We start from the raw sequence: 19,574 nt of genomic DNA on the forward strand, positions 1-19,574 counted from the left end.
TAGAGGGTAAAAATATATGAAAATGGGTAAAATTCAATAGTGTCTGACCTATCGTTGTTTTTGATGGTGTCTTATGTAACCGTCAGACACATTCAAATTTTGAATGGTGTCTTGTGGTTTGACAGACACCTTTGAAAAAATAAAATCTCTTTTATTTTAATTATATAGAACCTTTACATATTATACTAGATTTTACCCGTTTTAATTGTTGAGTTTTGATATAATTTTTCTTTGAAAAATGCGCAAAATAAATTTGAAAATAAAAATTTTGAAGTCAAGACACTATGATGACACCTAGCAATTTCTCAGAGACACCTATCGTTGGGAAAATTACATCCGTAGTTTAGCTCGAAATGAAGTTAAGTTTTTAGTATTTTTTTACAAAATTTGATTTTTCTCAAAAATTTGGAATTTTAGGAAACAAAGCTCTTCGTGGTAGTATGTATTATAGGTATATGTATCTATTTCTCGTTGAGCAATGTCACTGCCTCTTGAGGAAAAAAAGATATGTTACATTTACTATTTTTCATATAAATTCCAGCAATTTTAGGAGTGCTTGCAACAAACATAAGTATCTCAAATACTTGAAATATTGAGACATGGACTTGGGTACATATATATAACTATATATTCTATAGCACCACGAAGAGTTTTCTCCATTCCAAGCTTTCAATATGGAGTTATAATGAGATCTTAATTATACTTCTAAAAACAATAAAATATTTCAAAATTTTAAGTGATAATTAATTGCAATTCTCTTTTATTTAATAGACCTCATATCATTCTATAAATATATCATATTATCATTTCTTAATATCAAATATTTAATTCAGGGGGAGGCAGTGTATGTGCCCTAAAATTGAATGGGTCGGAGTACACCCTTAAAAGAAATGTAAACTTCAGAAAGTTACTTCCCTTGTCAATATTTTTAATGAGTCGTATCATGGCTATTTAAAAATTTGGCCTCACCCCTGTTATTGTTTTTGATTGTTAAGCAGCCAAGTTTATGACAAATTAGAAGCTTCAAGAAGAGCGACGTGAACCATTATACTTATTGCTCATCAATTTTAAATAGAACGACGATTACCATCAGCATTTGAATATTATCAAAAATCAATTGAAGAAAGAACTTATAAAAGAATACATCGCGTATATCGTATCACCATATGAATCAGATTCACAATTATCATATCTTGCAAGAACAAGATACTTTGATTGTGTTTTAACATATCTAACACCATTAGTATTATACAAACTTTATGATTTCTTACAAGTTACTTGAAATAGATACCAATATTTCATAACTTTTCATAAATTAACACACAACAACTTTAGAACTCTTTGTATATTCTTTGATGTAACTATTCACCATCAATTACAAATCTTTCTCTGAAACTATCTCTTAAACTCATTTTATAATACGAAAATTCAACAAATGTAATTATTTCTGCTATATCATACCAAAAAATACATAATTTCCATACAAATTCTAATACATGTTTAACATTGTATTTAGAACATTCCTTTTTGCTCTTTCATATGATCCAAAAACAGAACAATTAATTTTTTTCATTCAGAATCTCCGTAAGAACACAACTTTTTTATAATCATACATTGCTGCAGATATACTTAAACATCTTGTTCAAGGTTAAATCAAGGAAACAAGTATCCATCGTAGGAAAGATCATTAGCCATGAAGATAGCACAATCAGTATTGATTACTTGGTGAATGATTGTACAGGCAGTATCAAAGTTAAGAATTTCATTTCAGATGATAATCCAGAGCCAATTCCAGATGGAACATACGTTTTTGTTGTTGGACGAATTACCCCTGCTATTGAAGATGGAATATCTTCATTCACAATCAAACCCATAACAGAATTCGATCAAATTCCTTATCATATGCTTTACTCATTGTTCGTACACTTACAGACAACAAGAGGAACACCCCAGACTCCTCTTTCGCTCAAGCACCAAAGCATGTTGAAACATCCGCTCCAGCACCTCCTCCAATGCGATCAAGCGAAGACAGAGATGAAAAGATTAAGAATGATGTCATTGAATTCCTCAAAGAGAACAATTCAGATCGCGGAACTCCAGAAGAACAAATTATTCAACATTTCTCACACATATACTCGGCAGAAGAAGTTAAGAAAGCAGTTGAAACAGCAAACTTTAATGGTGAAATCTACTCTACAAGCGAAGATAATTGTTATAATCCTTGCTAAATTTTGAATGATTTTTCTCTTGAAATCATTGTTACTGATACAAGATTTAATATTTGCTCTAATAAACCATCATTTTTCTGTAATAATTTTTTGAAATTAAAATATTTCAATCTCTTCTTATTTTCTAATGAATTTTTAATTAAGTAATATCTTTATATGGATTTCATAGCTCATTAATTGCACATTTCCTTCTAATTTTAAGTTTTTAGCTAATAATCTATTCAATATATTTTTAATAATCATGCTAGAACATATTGTAATAATTCACATGCGTTTTTATTTATAATACAGAATGCCCTCTCGCATAATAGCAAACTTATAGGAGTCGATACAGATCCAATGCTTAACGAAGGGTTTGCAAAGTTCTTAATCAGCGCAAGCTTTCATGTGTTACTCCAATCTATGCTGTTCCACTTGTTATCGACAACGGCCACCTCTTCCTAACATCAGGTCTTCGTATCATCGTCCGCATCATCATTGATCACAAGTACGGCTGCTTTTCTGCTCGAACAACAATCCACTGATGGTCATCCGTCCGATTTGGTGGAGAGAAGAACATCTTCCCATACCAATGGAATGCTGAAATGTTATTCAACTCTTCATTGTTTTACGAACTTCCAGTTCTTTCTATCTACGACCGCGCTTAACTCTCTGGGTCCACGATTCCATATTATCATAAGGATATTGGTGATTCGCTCACCTATGAAGTCACACAGGAGGCTAAGCGACACATCAGTATTCTCAACTTGTTCTGCCCAATTCCTCTTGAAGGAGTTCCGACCATCTTGTAAATTCTTTAGTTCGTCGGTGTCTCTGACTTAAAGTACTAAGAATAAATTTAATAAATAAGAAATATTTCTACATAACAAGTCATTTAGCCATTATTTCTACTTGAAACCAGTACCAAAAAATCGAGATATAGGAAGAACAATATGCATTTTATTTATTTACTAAAGAAATACAAAGAGAAGTAATGAAATGATATGAATAATGATAAACAATTTCATCATATGTGATAATATTCTTCTTTATCTCTAAATCTAAAATAGGATAATCAACTTCACACAGATATGATGAAAAGTGAGAAAGATTATGAATAGAAGATATATTTTGAACATTATATGTTGTAACTGATTGATATGTTTTACCTATTATTCTGTCACAGAAAGAATCTTTAACAGTAATTGAACCAAAAAATAGTTGATAAAATTCTTTTCCTGATCCTGTGTTTCCAAGAAATGAACAGTTTTCAATAAGAACAGTTGATCCATGTGCCCAGAATGTTCCATAATCAGATTTTTTGTGTTCATTATTCAAAACATTACAAAAATTAAAATTATAGTTACCACGAATTAATTCTAAAATTTATAATTGATGTTGTGTTACAAAATGATGAATATGTTACATTACTTAGACTTGTTGGATTAGAAGTATTCCTGAGTCATAGTCTGCTTCACAGAAACTTGTGTTGATTGATTTAACTTCAATATTTCCATACCAAAGATGATTTGTATAAGATTTTTCTAAATTTCCGCATTCATAAAAAGAACTTTCATAAAGATAATTTTTATTATTTGATTATCAACTAATTCAACATATGAATGATGTCCTCCTTCAGAGTTTGTTTTTGATTTGTAGCCACATGTTCGGTATTGGACAATGGAACTATTACAGTTAAAGTAGATAGATCCACCATTTGTATTACTGCTGCAGTTAGTAAATGAACAATATGAGTTAAGAAATTTATTGCTTGTATTCGTAAAATAAATGGCACTATTGGTCGTAATGGTGATGAATATACAGTTATATAAGAAGCATTCATTATTTGTTGATCTTGCTGTAACATTTGTACCTTGAATTGGTTCTGAATTAGGTGATGTATTGTAAAATAAGTCCCAAACATTATTAGGTAATTGATCAAAGTGTAAATTATTTATAGTTGATGTGTGTTTTGATACTGTTATCTGAAAATCGTGATTGAATTTCATTGTTTTCATCAAAAAAATGAATCGGCATTATTTGACATTTCAATGATGTAAATGTCAAATAATGCCGATTCATTTGAATCTTATATTCAAGTTATGAAATTGCGATTCTTTTAGCTGTCATCAGCATTTTAACAGCTAGTGCATGGAAACAATGATGTAAATCATTCTAATCTTATATAAAAACATCGATTTTGCTGATTAAATTTTTGGATTTCGTAATAAAATGATCAATATTGTAAATAATTAAAGCTATTGTACTTACACATGATTTGTATATTATAAAATGTATGAAATATCGACTTAATTCGCTTGAAAATTTGAAATAGGGAGAATTTTTATATAAAACGCCTAATATCTAACAATTATTACATTAAATGAATACTTAAATTTGAGTAATCGATGATTTATATGAATTCTCTGGTCTGAATAAAGAATATCGAAAATTAGTTTGATTTTGGGGTTGTTTTGATAGTATTGTCAAATGTAATGATGTAAAAACATGAATTTATTAGTAAATACATGCTCGTGTTTGAGTAAAAATAGATATTTGTTGTTGTGAAATAAGTATTTGATTTCTTGTAAATCTTGAATGAAAACAATAAGTTCGTATCAATGGGAAAATCGAATATGTAGCTATTTAATTTGTATCAAAAGAATTTTTTAATGAGAATTTAAATTTCGAAGAAATTTGTTATGTATCGTTGAGTTTTGTAATTAAAACTGATATGTTAATGATGTGATTTGCTTTTTTAAAACATTTATTAGTCTTGATGAAATAATTTTTCTTTTGGTTAAACATTTCTTCTGAGTTTGCTAATAAAGACGGAGTCCTTTGTGAATGTGACATAGGCGCCCGAGAACCGTATGCACAAAAACTCTTATTGGGTGTCTTGTCTTTAGATATTCTTTCAAAAATATGCCAAATTTGATTGATGATTTCTAAAAAAGTAATCTAATCATCTGATGCCATTAATTGTATTTAGAAAAAAAATTCGTTCTTTTAATTTTTTAAGAGTATCACAGCAGATGATTAACTTTCCTTGATTTACGATACAACTAATTCACCAAATGCAGAAGTGCAATCGAATACAAACAATCGAATCTCCTAATTGATGAATCAAATAGTCCATTTTTCATTGAATTATTTAATCAAATCGTCTCTAATCATAGCAATCCTCCAAAATCAATCAGTAGTACACATGTTATCTTTGATCAATTCTTACGTTATAAAGAGAAGAGCACATTTATATGATCTCAAGTATATTTTTGATTTTTTTTTACAAATCTTGTCAATAAGACATTTGAAGTTGTTACCGATACAGTTACATAATTTTGAGATACAAATTCACCGCGCAATATTATTTTATTAAACTAAAACAGAGATAATTTTCTAAAAATTTAAATCATACATTGATCAGTACCTTGTAGAAGATACACATATTGATTTCAAATTCGTATGCATTGAAATGTTCGACGACATTTACACTGTTCGTTTTGAACCTATAATTATTCCATTTATAGTTGAAATGACAAAAATTTACCACATCAAGATAAGCGATGATACAATCGAATTGATCTCACATTTCAGCATGATACAAATATCAATAATATGTAAACTAAGAAAACATTATTGATATACTTAAGGGTGCACCCGTATGTACGTTTATTTGAGAGGAGGAGGATTACCCTCTCAATTTTGAGGGATTCGTTAGTTTATTTTCTCGATGAATATGCAATAAAATTTGATTTTTACCTTATCAATATACTTCATATAATATACACATGTTCATGTAAAAACTTTTTTCCAAAATCCTCAGGAATTAAGGGATTTTTGAATTTTAAGAATTTTTTTCGAATTTTTTCGAAAAAAAAATATTTTCAGAACAGCCTTAACGGCTAAGATTTAGGAACAATGTTAAGTATCAAAAAGAAAGGAGGTCTGATATAGACAACATATATCGTTGAAGGTTGAAAAAATCTCTAATATTTGAGCCCAAAATTTCAAATTTTAATTTTTTGAAAAAAGAGGCCACCCGTATGTACGTTTATTTGAGAGAGAGGAGGATATATTTTTGAAAGGGTGAAACATTATGAATATGTTAATTATATAATAATATGTATTATTATAAAAAAGAAAAAATAAAGCACGTTAAAATTTTTCTTTCTTGATTTTTTACAAAATCTACTTAGAATTATGCAAAATATGACTAAATAATTATAAATTTCAAGTTAAATTTTAATTTTGATAAATAATTTAAATTTCAAAATATCAAGTTCAGTTCGACTATGTATGTAGTAATTCCTCAATAAAGTGCCAAAACCCTATTAAAATATATGAACATTTTCAACATTTTAATGTTTTTATTTAAAAATTTGTTGGAATATGAGCTTCAAACAATTATTATGTAAATAAAAATAATTAAATATATGTATTTATTCGTATTACAACCGTAGTAAGTCGATTCTTCCTTTCTTCTACTGAGTTTTGAATTTGATTTCGAATTGTAAAGAGATTCAAAGGGAAAATACTAGCGGATAAAAACTACCTCCATGAAAGGGTCATAATGGAGTCAAGTTGTATTTTTTGATATTTTTTTTGCTTTTCGAGCCTAAATAGGTAGCCAAGATAATGCCTAAAAATAAGGTTCTAAATTCTGAAGTTTACATGATCCTCTCGTGTGCACCTTAATATATGACTAGTCTTATATCCAACATCTCTACATTAATTTCGAGAATTAGTATCTACAAAAATCATTTATATCCTATTTGGGATTTGATGTTTAATTTTTTGACAAATACGAATTGTATGGAATATGCCGAAACAATGAATTGTTTAGTAGCAGTAATAGAATGCAATATTGAATTAGATGAAATTGATCAAAACAATATGCTTTTTTAAAACATTAGTATCTGATAAATCAAATAAATTGAATTTGTTACAGAATTCTTTAACTGTAAGAAGATGTTGACAATTAAAGTGTTATGTTGAGAGCAATTAATGGTCACACACGTGTTCTGCGACTTCTTCTTTCTGATCCATCCATTGATGTCAATGCCACTAACAACTCATCACGTACAGCATTGATCCGGGCAGCTCGTGACGGACATTTCGAAGCTTTAGAACTTCTCTTGAGTTTTCCAGGCATCGAGAAGAACATCGTCGACAAGAAGAATCGCAGTGCTCTTCATTACGCAGTTCTTCTCCACCACAAACAGTGCGTTGAGTGTCTTCTGAACGACAAAGATGTCAATCCACAACTTCCTGATGATTCTAGTTTCACACCTCTTCACATCGCTGCATCTAATGATTTCTCAGACTTAATCCGTCTTTTCGCCGATCGAGATGACGTTGACTTGAACTGCGTCGACTCAATCCAGTGGACACCTCTCCATGTTGCCGCTAAATGCGGCTCAACTAGTTTCGTCGAAGAGTTGCTTCAACACGAAAATGTCGATGTCAACCGTCAGAACTTGATGAAGCGAACTCCTATTTTCAACGCTATTGAAAACGAAAAAATCGAAGTTGTCAAAGTTCTCCTTTCTCGTGAAGACCTCGATTTGAGTGTTGTTGACAGCGAAGGACACACAGCTAAAGACGTCGCACTCCAGACAAAGAACGAAGATATCATTAATCTTCTTTTAAATAAATGAGTTTTTTTATTTTTTTTGTTTGTAAAAAAATTATTTTTAATAATAAAAAACGATAATAATAAATCCTTGAAAAATTAACGCACTTGTCTAAAGGAAAATGATAAATGATGTTACGTATTGGAAGCATATTTATCCTGCTTTACAGAAATATGTTGAAAAGTGAGTAAAGTTATGAATAAACTGATCCTAGTGAATGATATTGTATTACACAGAAATTGAATGCGACATTTGAAATTGTTTGCAATAGCGAGAGAATAGATTATTGAATGACAAAAATGCATCTTGAGTGTCTTTACTTATACTTGTAATGACAAATGTTCTTAAGGGTGCACTTACGCGTATCTGACTTTAATTCAAATTTCTGACAAATGGCGTGAAGTGTCATTGAAAATTAACCTTAAACATCTGAATCGAAGGACATGTAATACAGGTGTAAGTGCACTCTTAAGAAAAATTTTCCACTTCAAGATAGCAATGATATAATAGAATTGAATAAGAAATCGTTAAATTTATTATCCAACATCTCCCCAAGATACAATGTCCAATCATTTGTAAACGAAGAATATTACAAAATATCATCGAAATAACAATAATTCTTTTTGCTATAGTTTTATTCTTTCTGTCATAGCAAATTTCTATTATAATATTGAACTCTTTATTGAAATATCAGTTTGTTAATACTTAGATGCCTTACAAAGAAAACCTATTTCGAAATTAAGAGCCATGTTCCCGATATTATTGCATTACTATATCAGTACTAATTATTTAAATTCACTGTAACAAATACGAACTCTTTGAAAATTAAATTGAGAAATCAAGCCGCATCATCTTTTGAATATAAAGTTTTTCATATTTCAATTGATATTAAACAATTGATGAATGCTTTCGTTAATAATGGTCTTTAATTACAATTTTTTGATTATATAAATTCATAAATCATGAATATTAACGCCTTCGTCTAAAGGAAAATTGATGATATAAATCAAAAGCAGATCTCATAGGCTTTTTATCTATAATAGGAAACTCTGCTTCACACAGATATGATGAAAAGTGAGAAAGATTATGAATAGAATATATATTTTGAACATTATTTGTTGTAACTGATCCATATGTTTGATCTATTATTCTGTCACAGAAAGAATCTTTAACTGTAATTGAACCATATTGATAAATTCTTTTCCTGGTCCTGTGTTTCCAAGAAATGAACAGTTTTCAATAAGAACAGTTGATCCAAATGCATAGAATGTTCCATAATCAGATTTTTTGTGTTCATTATTCAAAACATTACAAAAATTAAAATTATAGTTACCATTCTAATTCTAAAATTTATAATATGATGTTGTGTTACAAAATGATGAATATGTTACGTTACTTAGACTTGTTGGTTCATATAGAAGTATTCCTGAGTCAGCTGCTTCACAGAAACTTGTGTTGATTGATTTAACTTCAATATTTCCATACCAAAGATATTTGTAGATTTTTCTAAATTTCCGCATTCATAAAAAGAACTTTCATAAAGATAATTTTTATTATTTGAATTATAAACTAATTTAACATATGAATGATGTCCCTTGAGTTTGTTTTTGATTTGTAGCCACATGTTCGGTATTGGACAATGGAACTATCACAGTTAAAGTAGAGAGATCCACCTTCTGTATTACTGCTGCAGTTAGTAAATGAACAATCGGAATTAAGGAATTTATTGTTTGTATTCGTAAAATAAATGGCACTATTGGTCGTAATAGCGATAAATATGCTTTCAAATATGAAACACTCATTATTTGTCGATTTAGCTGTAACGTTTGTGCCACAAATAGGTTCTGAATTAGGTGGTGTATTGTAAAAGAGTTCCCAAACATCACCAGAAGATTGAGAAAGATTAAATACTTTTTCTTCCTAAAATGAATTGTAAACTTCAGAAAACTACTTCCCTCGTCAAAATTTTTAAGAAAAATTTTTTATCTCTTCCATCAAGGAATAAAAACAGGGGAAAAGATATTACCATAAGTAATGAGTCGAATCCTTGCTGTCCAAAAGCGTGGCCTTACACCTTATGTTGCTTTTGATTGTCAATCACTTCCTTCCAAGTTAATTACAAATCAGAAGCATCAAGAAGAGTGACACGAAGCTTTACTTATTACTCAACAATTCTAAAAAGAACTGCGATTACCATCAGCATTTGAATATTATCAAAAATCAATTGAAGAAAGAACTTATAAATGAATACATCGAGTACATAGTATCACCATATGAATTAGATTCACAATTATCATATCTTGCAAGAACAAGATACTTTGATTGTGTTTTAACATATCTAACACCATTAATACTATACAAACTTTATGATTTCTTACAAGTTACTTGAAATAGATACCAATATTTCATAACTTTTCATAAATTAACACCCAACAACTTTAGAACTCTTTGTATATTCTTTTGATGTAACTATTCACCATCAATTACAAATCTTTCTCTGAAACTATCTCTTAAACTCCTTTTATAATACGAAAATTCAACAAATGTAATTATTTCTTCTAGATCTAACTAAAAAATACAGAATTTCCATACAAATTCTAATACATGTTTACCATTGTATTTAAAACATTCTTTTATCCTCTTTCATATGATCCAATAACAGAACCATTAATTTTTTTCATTCAGAATCTCCGTAAGAACACAACTTTTTTTATAATCATACATTTCTGCAGATATACTTAAACATCTTGTTCAAGGTTAAATTGACACCATTACTCTTTGGACCATTTGAATTTACCAAATTCATCACCATCTGTCCTTACTTCAAAACAAACTATTCTCCAAAGATTGAAAGTTTCAAAGTCTTATAACCATCACAATCTAAGTATTTCAAGTTCACAAGACTCAATGACAAACATTTCCAGATATCATTCAATTCCACATCATATTTCCAATCTATCAAACTAATAGTTGATTGAAAAAAGACGAAATTAATTTTGATATTTGTTCAAATTACGAAATTAACATTTTATTTTTTTCTCATAACACATGATATATCCAATGATATATATCATATTCATCTCTTTAATTCATTCATAAGAAATCAAAATTTATTTCTATCTCAGAAACAGAGATTTTATTTATTATTTATTTTCTTATTAATTGATATTTTTTCTTTCATAATTTCCATAATTTAATGCAGATTGTAGAATCCATTTTAACTTCATGAATAATGATACGCACAGTATTCCAAACTTATCTTAGTCGATACAGTTCCAAAATTTAATGAAGCCATCTTTGAGTGCAAAGTTTATGACTTGAAGTTTGTTTGTGAATATTCTTCACCAGTACAAGCTTTCACGTATTGCATAGAAAGTTGTTGAATAATTCCCAAGTGAGTGTGTTGTTACAATTGCCTGTCAATCATCATCATCAAACAAGACAACATTTGTGAAGCGTCTTTCCATTGCTCTTCGTGTTGTCTGTTACTATTCTATTGTTATTGAAATGAACTATTATTTTGTCGATCGCAAGAAGACACCAAAGGGCCCAGATGGCAAGAACGACTTCTAGTGCATTTGTGCCATCAATGTTTATGTTCTTGCTTATAATGTCCACACGTTACTTAAATGGGAAACAATTCTTCGCCGCAAGTACGATTTCAAGCAAGACAAGGGCATCAACATCGAAACAGAGAAACAGACACTTCCAGGCAACACATTCCTCATCCTTGAAGGCATTCACAGTTTGAATCCATAATTACTTGGTCCAACTGGTCGCGACATAGTCACTCCAATCTACGTTGCTCCACCTACACCACTTGTTGTCGACAATGACCACCACATCCTAACATCATATATTCGTCTCATCCGCCACATCATCATAGATCACAGGTACCTCGTCTATTCTGCTCGTAAAACAAACCACTGATGGACATCGGTCCGAGTTGGCGAAGAGAAGAACATTTTCCCATACCAAGGTGATGCAGAAATGTTCTTCAACTCTTCATTGCTTAAGGAACTTCCAGTTCTTTCTATCTACTGCCTCAATTTGCTCTCTGATGCCACAATTCCATATCATCGCTATCCACTCACCTCTGAAGTCACCCAGGAGGCTAAGCAACTCCTCAGAATGTTCTCCGGAAAACCTCTTGAAGGAGTTCCGCACATCTTGTGAATTTTCGAGTTCGTCTGTGTCTCTGACATAAAGTACTAAGAATAAGTTTAATAAACACCTAAACTCATAATAGTTTAATCAAAATAAATGCAAGCTATCAGTTTCGGATAAGAAAGAAAAATGCATCAACTCTGAAGAAGAAACGCGATACAACTAATATTGACGAGTTAAATTGCTGTATTCACAAACTTCATTGTATAACAAAAAAGAATAACTGTGAATATTTTTTAACATTCAATTTTGATTCAAATTATAAGTTTTTAACGGAACAATTCACAAGTGAATATTGAAATTTGATTGATTGTCAAAAAATTTATTTATATTAAAACAATACAAAGAGAAATAATGAAATGATATGAATAATGATAAACAATTTCATATTTTGTGATAATATTCTTCTTTATCATTAAATCTAAAAATAGGAAACTCTGCTTCACACAGATATGATGTAAAAGTGTGAAAGATTATGAATAGAATATATATTTTGAACATTATTTGTTGTAACTGATTGATATGTTTTATCTATTATTCTGTCACAGAAAGAATCTTTAACTGTAATTGAACCAGAAAGATCTTGATAAAATTCTACTCCTGGTCCTGTGTTTCCAAGAAATGAACAGTTTTCAATAAGAACAGTTGATCCAAATGCATAGAACGTTCCATAATCAGATTTTTTGTGTTCATTATTCAAAACATTACAAAAATTAAAATTATAGTTACCACGATTTAATTCTAAAATTAAATAATTTGATGTTGTGTTACAAAATGATGAATATGTTACATTACTTAGACTTGTTGGTTGATGTAGAAATATTCCTGAGTCATAGTTTGCTTCACAGAAACTTGTGTTGATTGATTTAACTTCAATATTTCCATACCAAAGAAGATTTGTTGCTCTTTTTTTCTAAATTTCCGCATAAATAAAAAGAACTTTCATAAAGATAATTTTTATTATTTGAATTATAATATATTTCAACATATGAATGATGTCCTCTATCAGAGTTTGTTTTTGATTTGTAGCCACATGTTCGGTATTGGACAATGGAACTATTACATTTAAAGTAGATAGATCCACCATTTGTATTACTGCTGCAGTTAGTAAATGAACAATCTGAGTTAAGAAATTTATTGCTTGTATTCGTAAAATAAATGGCACTATTGTTGTAATTTCAATGAAGATACTGTTAAAAATGAAACACTCGTTTTCTGTTGATGTTGCTTGAACATTCTTCCCAGTGATTGGTTTTGGTGATGTTGATGTTCCATAAAAAAGTTCCCAAACATCACCAGCAGATTGTGAAAGATCAAAAACTTTCTCTTCTTAAGGGTGTACTCCGGTCAAAAAATGGGGACAGTTTGTCTCGCTAGGGCACCTTATAAAGCTGTATCAGCGCCCAAAATTTAGGATACTATTATATTAAGTAATTGGACCATGCTAGTCGGATTTAAGGCAAAGTTTTTAATTGATCATTTATTGATGCAATCATTTTCTAAAAGCAAGCTTACCAACCTTCAAAATATATTTACTGCAGGATAAAAATTATTATACCATAGATTACACAAATTTCAACAGAAATCAATATTATTTTTTCAAATCCCTCATGATTATTTAATAAATAATAGAATGTATTCATTTATGTACTAGTTGTAGTTAATTCTCATATAACAAAATCTTTCTATACGTATTATGATACGCTCATTTTATTACATTTAGAATTATATTGAAATTCTGTATTTATTTGCTTCTTCAATATGCTAGCAACTATCAGAAGTATTGACAAGTAGCTTCGTTTCAACCATAGAGTTCGAAGTTTAATTTTCCAAATTCTATCGTAGAAATTACACGTTGGACTTTTTGTGTGCATTCAGTAGTAATTTTAATGCGTTTTCGAGTTATTAGGTATTTAGTGTGCAACTCTGCAAAAAAAGAAAATTCAATATTTTTATCAACTTGAATTTGGTTCAAAATAGTTGTATCAGCAAAACAATCTAATACATGTTATATTTTTTATTAGACTTTTGAAGAATTTGTTGTTTTCGATGAAGTACATGGTTTTAAGAAATAGAGCCATGCGTTTTAGAATGTAGCTTCTTTGTCATTGCAGAAACAATATATTATTAGCGCGCTATGTTATGTTGTATATTTATCTTGTTTTTGTTGTTTTTTCTTCACATTAGATTAAAAAAGTGAATTTGTAAAGTTTTCGATTTTTGATAGAACTCATTGAATTCGACCGGAGTCAGTGTCAGATTCATAGAACTCTTGCTATATGAACATTGCAACAATTCTTTAACGGTAGATTATATATATACCAAATAAGGAATCTACTCTGAGAGAATCACTTTCCAAATTTTTTCCGTTTAGCTTATGGATGTCGGATTCCACAAAAAATAAGGTTCTCAAGACACTTGGTGTCTTGGCCTTTTTTTTTGTACGTTAGAAATGTACGTTTAATCAATTTGCTCGGCGTTTGCCGAGCTCACATGCTGACATTCACAATCCTAACCATTTTTGGTATAGGATCTACAAATCTTCATTTTATAATGAAGTTCTCTTTTGGATTCTTAATTTGATCCTATCCAAAATGAGAACTTCATTATAAACGCTCTTTAAAGAACTCTCTGATCCATATTTTGTCAGAGATTGCATATCAATTACACTAGAGCAAAGTTCTTCCTGAAGATTAATCTTTTATAAGCTGATCCTCAGAAAGAACTTTGCTCTTTTCGACTTATATACAGAATCCAACGATAAATTGGGGGGAACGGTATTAGCTACCCTAAAGTACTATGAATTTCTCTTCATAGTACCTTTTGAGAAGCTAAATACCGCTCAAATACATTGTTTTAGAGGTGATTACAAGAACCCAACATTAATGCAAAGTTCTTTGGGTCTATCTCAATCAATAAGGTAACTCAAAGGAGTTTGCATTAATTAAGGAATATCTTATTCATAAAAAGCATAAATACATTAATTATGAACAGATTTCTTTCGAAGACCCCAATTAAATGAGAGTCTTCGAAAGAAATCTGTTCATAATATAGTAAATACTTGAAAACAACTCTTTGGTGAGTAAAGAATGATACGTCAAACCCTAATTAGGATAACTCTGCAAGAGTTTCACTATTTAGTGAAACATCTTGTTGAGTTTTTTCTTAATTTATGATTGCTGACGTTCCGATGACCAGAGAGTACTTTTACAACGCTTTTAGAGCAGTATTAATACGAAGCCTCTCATTGAATGAGAGACTTCGGATTAATACTGTTCTATTCAAGTAGTCTCACTAAGCACTGACTTCCTGTAGACTAAAGAACTGGATTACATCTACTAATCAATTGATTCGGATGGAAATCAGAAAGCGTATTCGAGAAGATACAATCCAGAAGTGCAAGACTTAAGAATTCTAAGTTAGAATATCATAAGTACTGCAGTCCTGGATTGTAGAATTCATATGATGGCCAAGTGGAGAGATCATAATGATGCAGGATAATGTATGCGGCAAATGATGTTATATGCTTATAGAAGTAGGCAAATGCAGTACAATGATATATACTTTATATAAACATATAATATCATTTGACGTATAGCATAATATCAAGATAGCATAGCAAAATAAATTTTTAGAGGGTAAAAATATATGAAAATGGGTAAAATTCAATAGTGTCTGACCTATCGTTGTTTTTGATGGTGTCTTATGTAACCGTCAGACACATTCAAATTTTGAATGGTGTCTTGTGGTTTGACAGACACCTTTGAAAAAATAAAATCTCTTTTATTTTAATTATATAGAACCTTTACATATTATACTAGATTTTACCCGTTTTAATTGTTGAGTTTTGATATAATTTTTCTTTGAAAAATGCGCAAAATAAATTTGAAAATAAAAATTTTGAAGTCAAGACACTATGATGACACCTAGCAATTTCTCAGAGACACCTATCGTTGGGAAAATTACATCCGTAGTTTAGCTCGAAATGAAGTTAAGTTTTTAGTATTTTTTTACAAAATTTGATTTTTCTCAAAAATTTGGAATTTTAGGAAACAAAGCTCTTCGTGGTAGTATGTATTATAGGTATATGTATCTATTTCTCGTTGAGCAATGTCACTGCCTCTTGAGGAAAAAAAGATATGTTACATTTACTATTTTTCATATAAATTCCAGCAATTTTAGGAGTGCTTGCAACAAACATAAGTATCTCAAATACTTGAAATATTGAGACATGGACTTGGGTACATATATATAACTATATATTCTATAGCACCACGAAGAGTTTTCTCCATTCCAAGCTTTCAATATGGAGTTATAATGAGATCTTAATTATACTTCTAAAAACAATAAAATATTTCAAAATTTTAAGTGATAATTAATTGCAATTCTCTTTTATTTAATAGACCTCATATCATTCTATAAATATATCATATTATCATTTCTTAATATCAAATATTTAATTCAGGGGGAGCAGTGTATGTGCCCTAAAATTGAATGGGTCGGAGTACACCCTTAAAAGAAATGTAAACTTCCAGAAGTTACTTCCCACTTTGTCAATATTTTTAATGAGTCGTATCATGGCTATTTAAAAATTTGGCCTCACCCCTGTTATTGTTTTTGATTGTTAAGCAGCCAAGTTTATGACAAATTAGAAGCTTCAAGAAGAGCGACGTGAACCATTATACTTATTGCTCATCAATTTAAATAGAACGACGATTACCATCAGCATTTGAATATTATCAAAAATCAATTGAAGAAAGAACTATATAAAAGAATACATCGCGTATATCGTATCACCATATGAATCAGATTCACAATTATTCATATTCTTGCAAGAACAAGATCACTTTGATTGTGTTTTAACATATCTAACACCATTAGTATTATACAAACTTTATGATTTCTTACAAGTTACTTGAAATAGATACCAATATTTCATAACTTTTCATAAATTAACACACAACAACTTTAGAACTCTTTGTATATTCTTTTGATGTAACTATTCACCATCAATTACAAATCTTTCTCTGAAACTAATATCTCTTAAACTCATTTTATAATACGAAAATTCAACAAATGTAATTATTTCTGCCTATATCATACCAAAAAAATACATAATTTCCATACAAATTCTTAATACATGTTTAACATTGTATTTAGAACATTCCTTTTTGCTCTTTCATATGATCCAAAAACAGAAACAATTAATTTTTTTCATTCAGAATCTCCGTAAGAACACAACTTTTTTATAATCATACATTGTTGCAGATATACTTAAACATCTTGTTCAAGGTTAAATCAAGGAAACAAGTATCCATCGTAGGAAAGATCATTAGCCATGAAGATAGCACAATCAGTATTGATTACTTGGTGAATGATTGTACAGGCAGTATCAAAGTTAAGAATTTCATTTCAGATGATAATCCAGAGCCAATTCCAGATGGAACATACGTTTTTTGTTGTTGGACGAATTACCTGCTATTGAAGATGGAATATCTTCATTCACAATCAAACCCATAACAGAATTCGATCAAATTCCTTATCATATGCTTTACTCATTGTTCGTACACTTACAGACAACAAGAGGAACACCCCAGACTCCTCTTTCGCTCAAGCACCAAAGCATGTTGAAACATCCGCTCCAGCACCTCCTCCAATGCGATCAGCGAAGACAGAGATGAAAAGATTAAGAATGATGTCATTGAATTCCTCAAAGAGAACAATTCAGATCGCGGAACTCCAGAAGAACAAATTATTCAACATTTCTCACACATATACTCGGCAGAAGAAGTTAAGAAAGCAGTTGAAACAGCAAACTTTAATGGTGAAATCTACTCTACAAGCGAAGATAATTGTTATAATCCTTGCTAAATTTTGAATGATTTTTCTCTTGAAATCATTGTTACTGATACAAGATTTAATATTTGCTCTAATAAACCATCATTTTTCTGTAATAATTTTTTGAAATTAAAATATTTCAATCTCTTCTTATTTTCTAATGAATTTTTAATTAAGTAATATCTTTATATGGATTTCATAGCTCATTAATTGCACATTTCCTTCTTAATTTTTAAGTTTTTAGCTAATAATCTATTCAATATATTTTTAATAAATCATGCTAGAACATATTGTAATAATTCACATGCGTTTTTATTATAATACAGAATGCCCTCTCGCATAATAGCAAACTTATAGGAGTCGATACAGATCCAATGCTTAACGAAGGGTTTGCAAAGTTCTTAATCAGCGCAAGCTTTCATGTGTTACTCCAATCTATGCTGTTCCACTTGTTATCGACAACGGCCACCTCTTCCTAACATCAGGTCTTCGTATCATCGTCCGCATCATCATTGATCACAAGTACGGCTGCTTTTCTGCTCGAACAACAATCCACTGATGGTCATCCGTCCGATTTGGTGGAGAGAAGAACATCTTCCCATACCAATGGAATGCTGAAATGTTATTTCAACTCTTTCATTGTTTTACGAACTTCCAGTTCTTTCTATCTACGACCGCGCTTAACTCTCTGGGTCCACGATTCCATATTATCATAAGGATATTGGTGATTTCGCTCACCTATGAAGTCACACAGGAGGCTAAGCGACACATCAGTATTCTCAACTTGTTCTGCCCAATTCCTCTTGAAGGAGTTCCGACCATCTTGTAAATTCTTTAGTTCGTCGGTGTCTCTGACTTAAAGTACTAAGAATAAATTTAATAAATAAGAAATATTTCTACATAACAAGTCATTTAGCCATTATTTCTACTTGAAACCAGTACCAAAAAATCGAGATATAGGAAGAACAATATGCATTTTATTTATTTACTAAAGAAATACAAAGAGAAGTAATGAAATGATATGAATAATGATAAACAATTTCATCATATGTGATAATATTCTTCTTTATCTCTAAATCTAAAATAGGATAATCAACTTCACACAGATATGATGAAAAGTGAGAAAGATTATGAATAGAAGATATATTTTGAACATTATATGTTGTAACTGATTGATATGTTTTACCTATTATTCTGTCACAGAAAGAATCTTTAACAGTAATTGAACCAAAAAATAGTTGATAAAATTCTTTTCCTGATCCTGTGTTTCCAAGAAATGAACAGTTTTCAATAAGAACAGTTGATCCATGTGCCCAGAATGTTCCATAATCAGATTTTTTGTGTTCATTATTCAAAACATTACAAAAATTAAAATTATAGTTACCACGATTTAATTCTAAAATTGTATAATTTGATGTTGTGTTACAAAATGATGAATATGTTACATTACTTAGACTTGTTGGAACACTTAGAAGTATTCCTGAGTCATAGTCTGCTTCACAGAAACTTGTGTTGATTGATTTAACTTCAATATTTCCATACCAAAGATGATTTGTATAAGATTTTTCTAAATTTCCGCATTCATAAAAAGAACTTTCATAAAGATAATTTTTATTATTTGATTCATCAACTAATTGAACATATGAATGATGTCCTCTATCAGAGTTTGTTTTTGATTTATAGCCACATGTTCGGTATTGAACAATGGAACTATTACAGTTAAAGT

The 19,574-nt window shown here is 30.0% G+C and overlaps 2 protein-coding genes across 2 annotated transcripts, besides 2 other annotated features; both read left to right on the plus strand.

Annotated features, from left to right (window-relative positions):
• Window positions 1–933: 933 nt before the first annotated feature.
• On the plus strand, window positions 934–2,307 carry TVAGG3_0827660 (uncharacterized protein; the record flags this gene model as incomplete). Its single annotated transcript, XM_001294003.1, has 1 exon — window positions 1,903–2,235. One exon carries the CDS (start codon window positions 1,903–1,905, stop codon window positions 2,233–2,235), a length of 333 nt encoding a protein of 110 aa, XP_001294004.1.
• A 3,552-nt stretch (window positions 2,308–5,859) lies between these two features.
• Window positions 5,860–6,901: a mobile genetic element.
• A 297-nt stretch (window positions 6,902–7,198) lies between these two features.
• On the plus strand, window positions 7,199–7,867 carry TVAGG3_0827680 (2-5A-dependent ribonuclease family; the record flags this gene model as incomplete). Its single annotated transcript, XM_051248342.1, has 1 exon — window positions 7,199–7,867. The coding sequence occupies one exon, from the start codon at window positions 7,199–7,201 to the stop codon at window positions 7,865–7,867; it is 669 nt and encodes a 222-aa protein (XP_051083817.1).
• Window positions 7,868–8,187: 320 nt separating this feature from the next.
• Window positions 8,188–8,314: a mobile genetic element.
• Between the last annotated feature and the right edge of the window lie 11,260 nt (window positions 8,315–19,574).

Source organism: Trichomonas vaginalis, chromosome VI, assembly GCF_026262505.1.
Source record: "Trichomonas vaginalis G3 chromosome VI, whole genome shotgun sequence".
Lineage (NCBI taxonomy): Eukaryota > Parabasalia > Trichomonadida > Trichomonadidae > Trichomonas > Trichomonas vaginalis.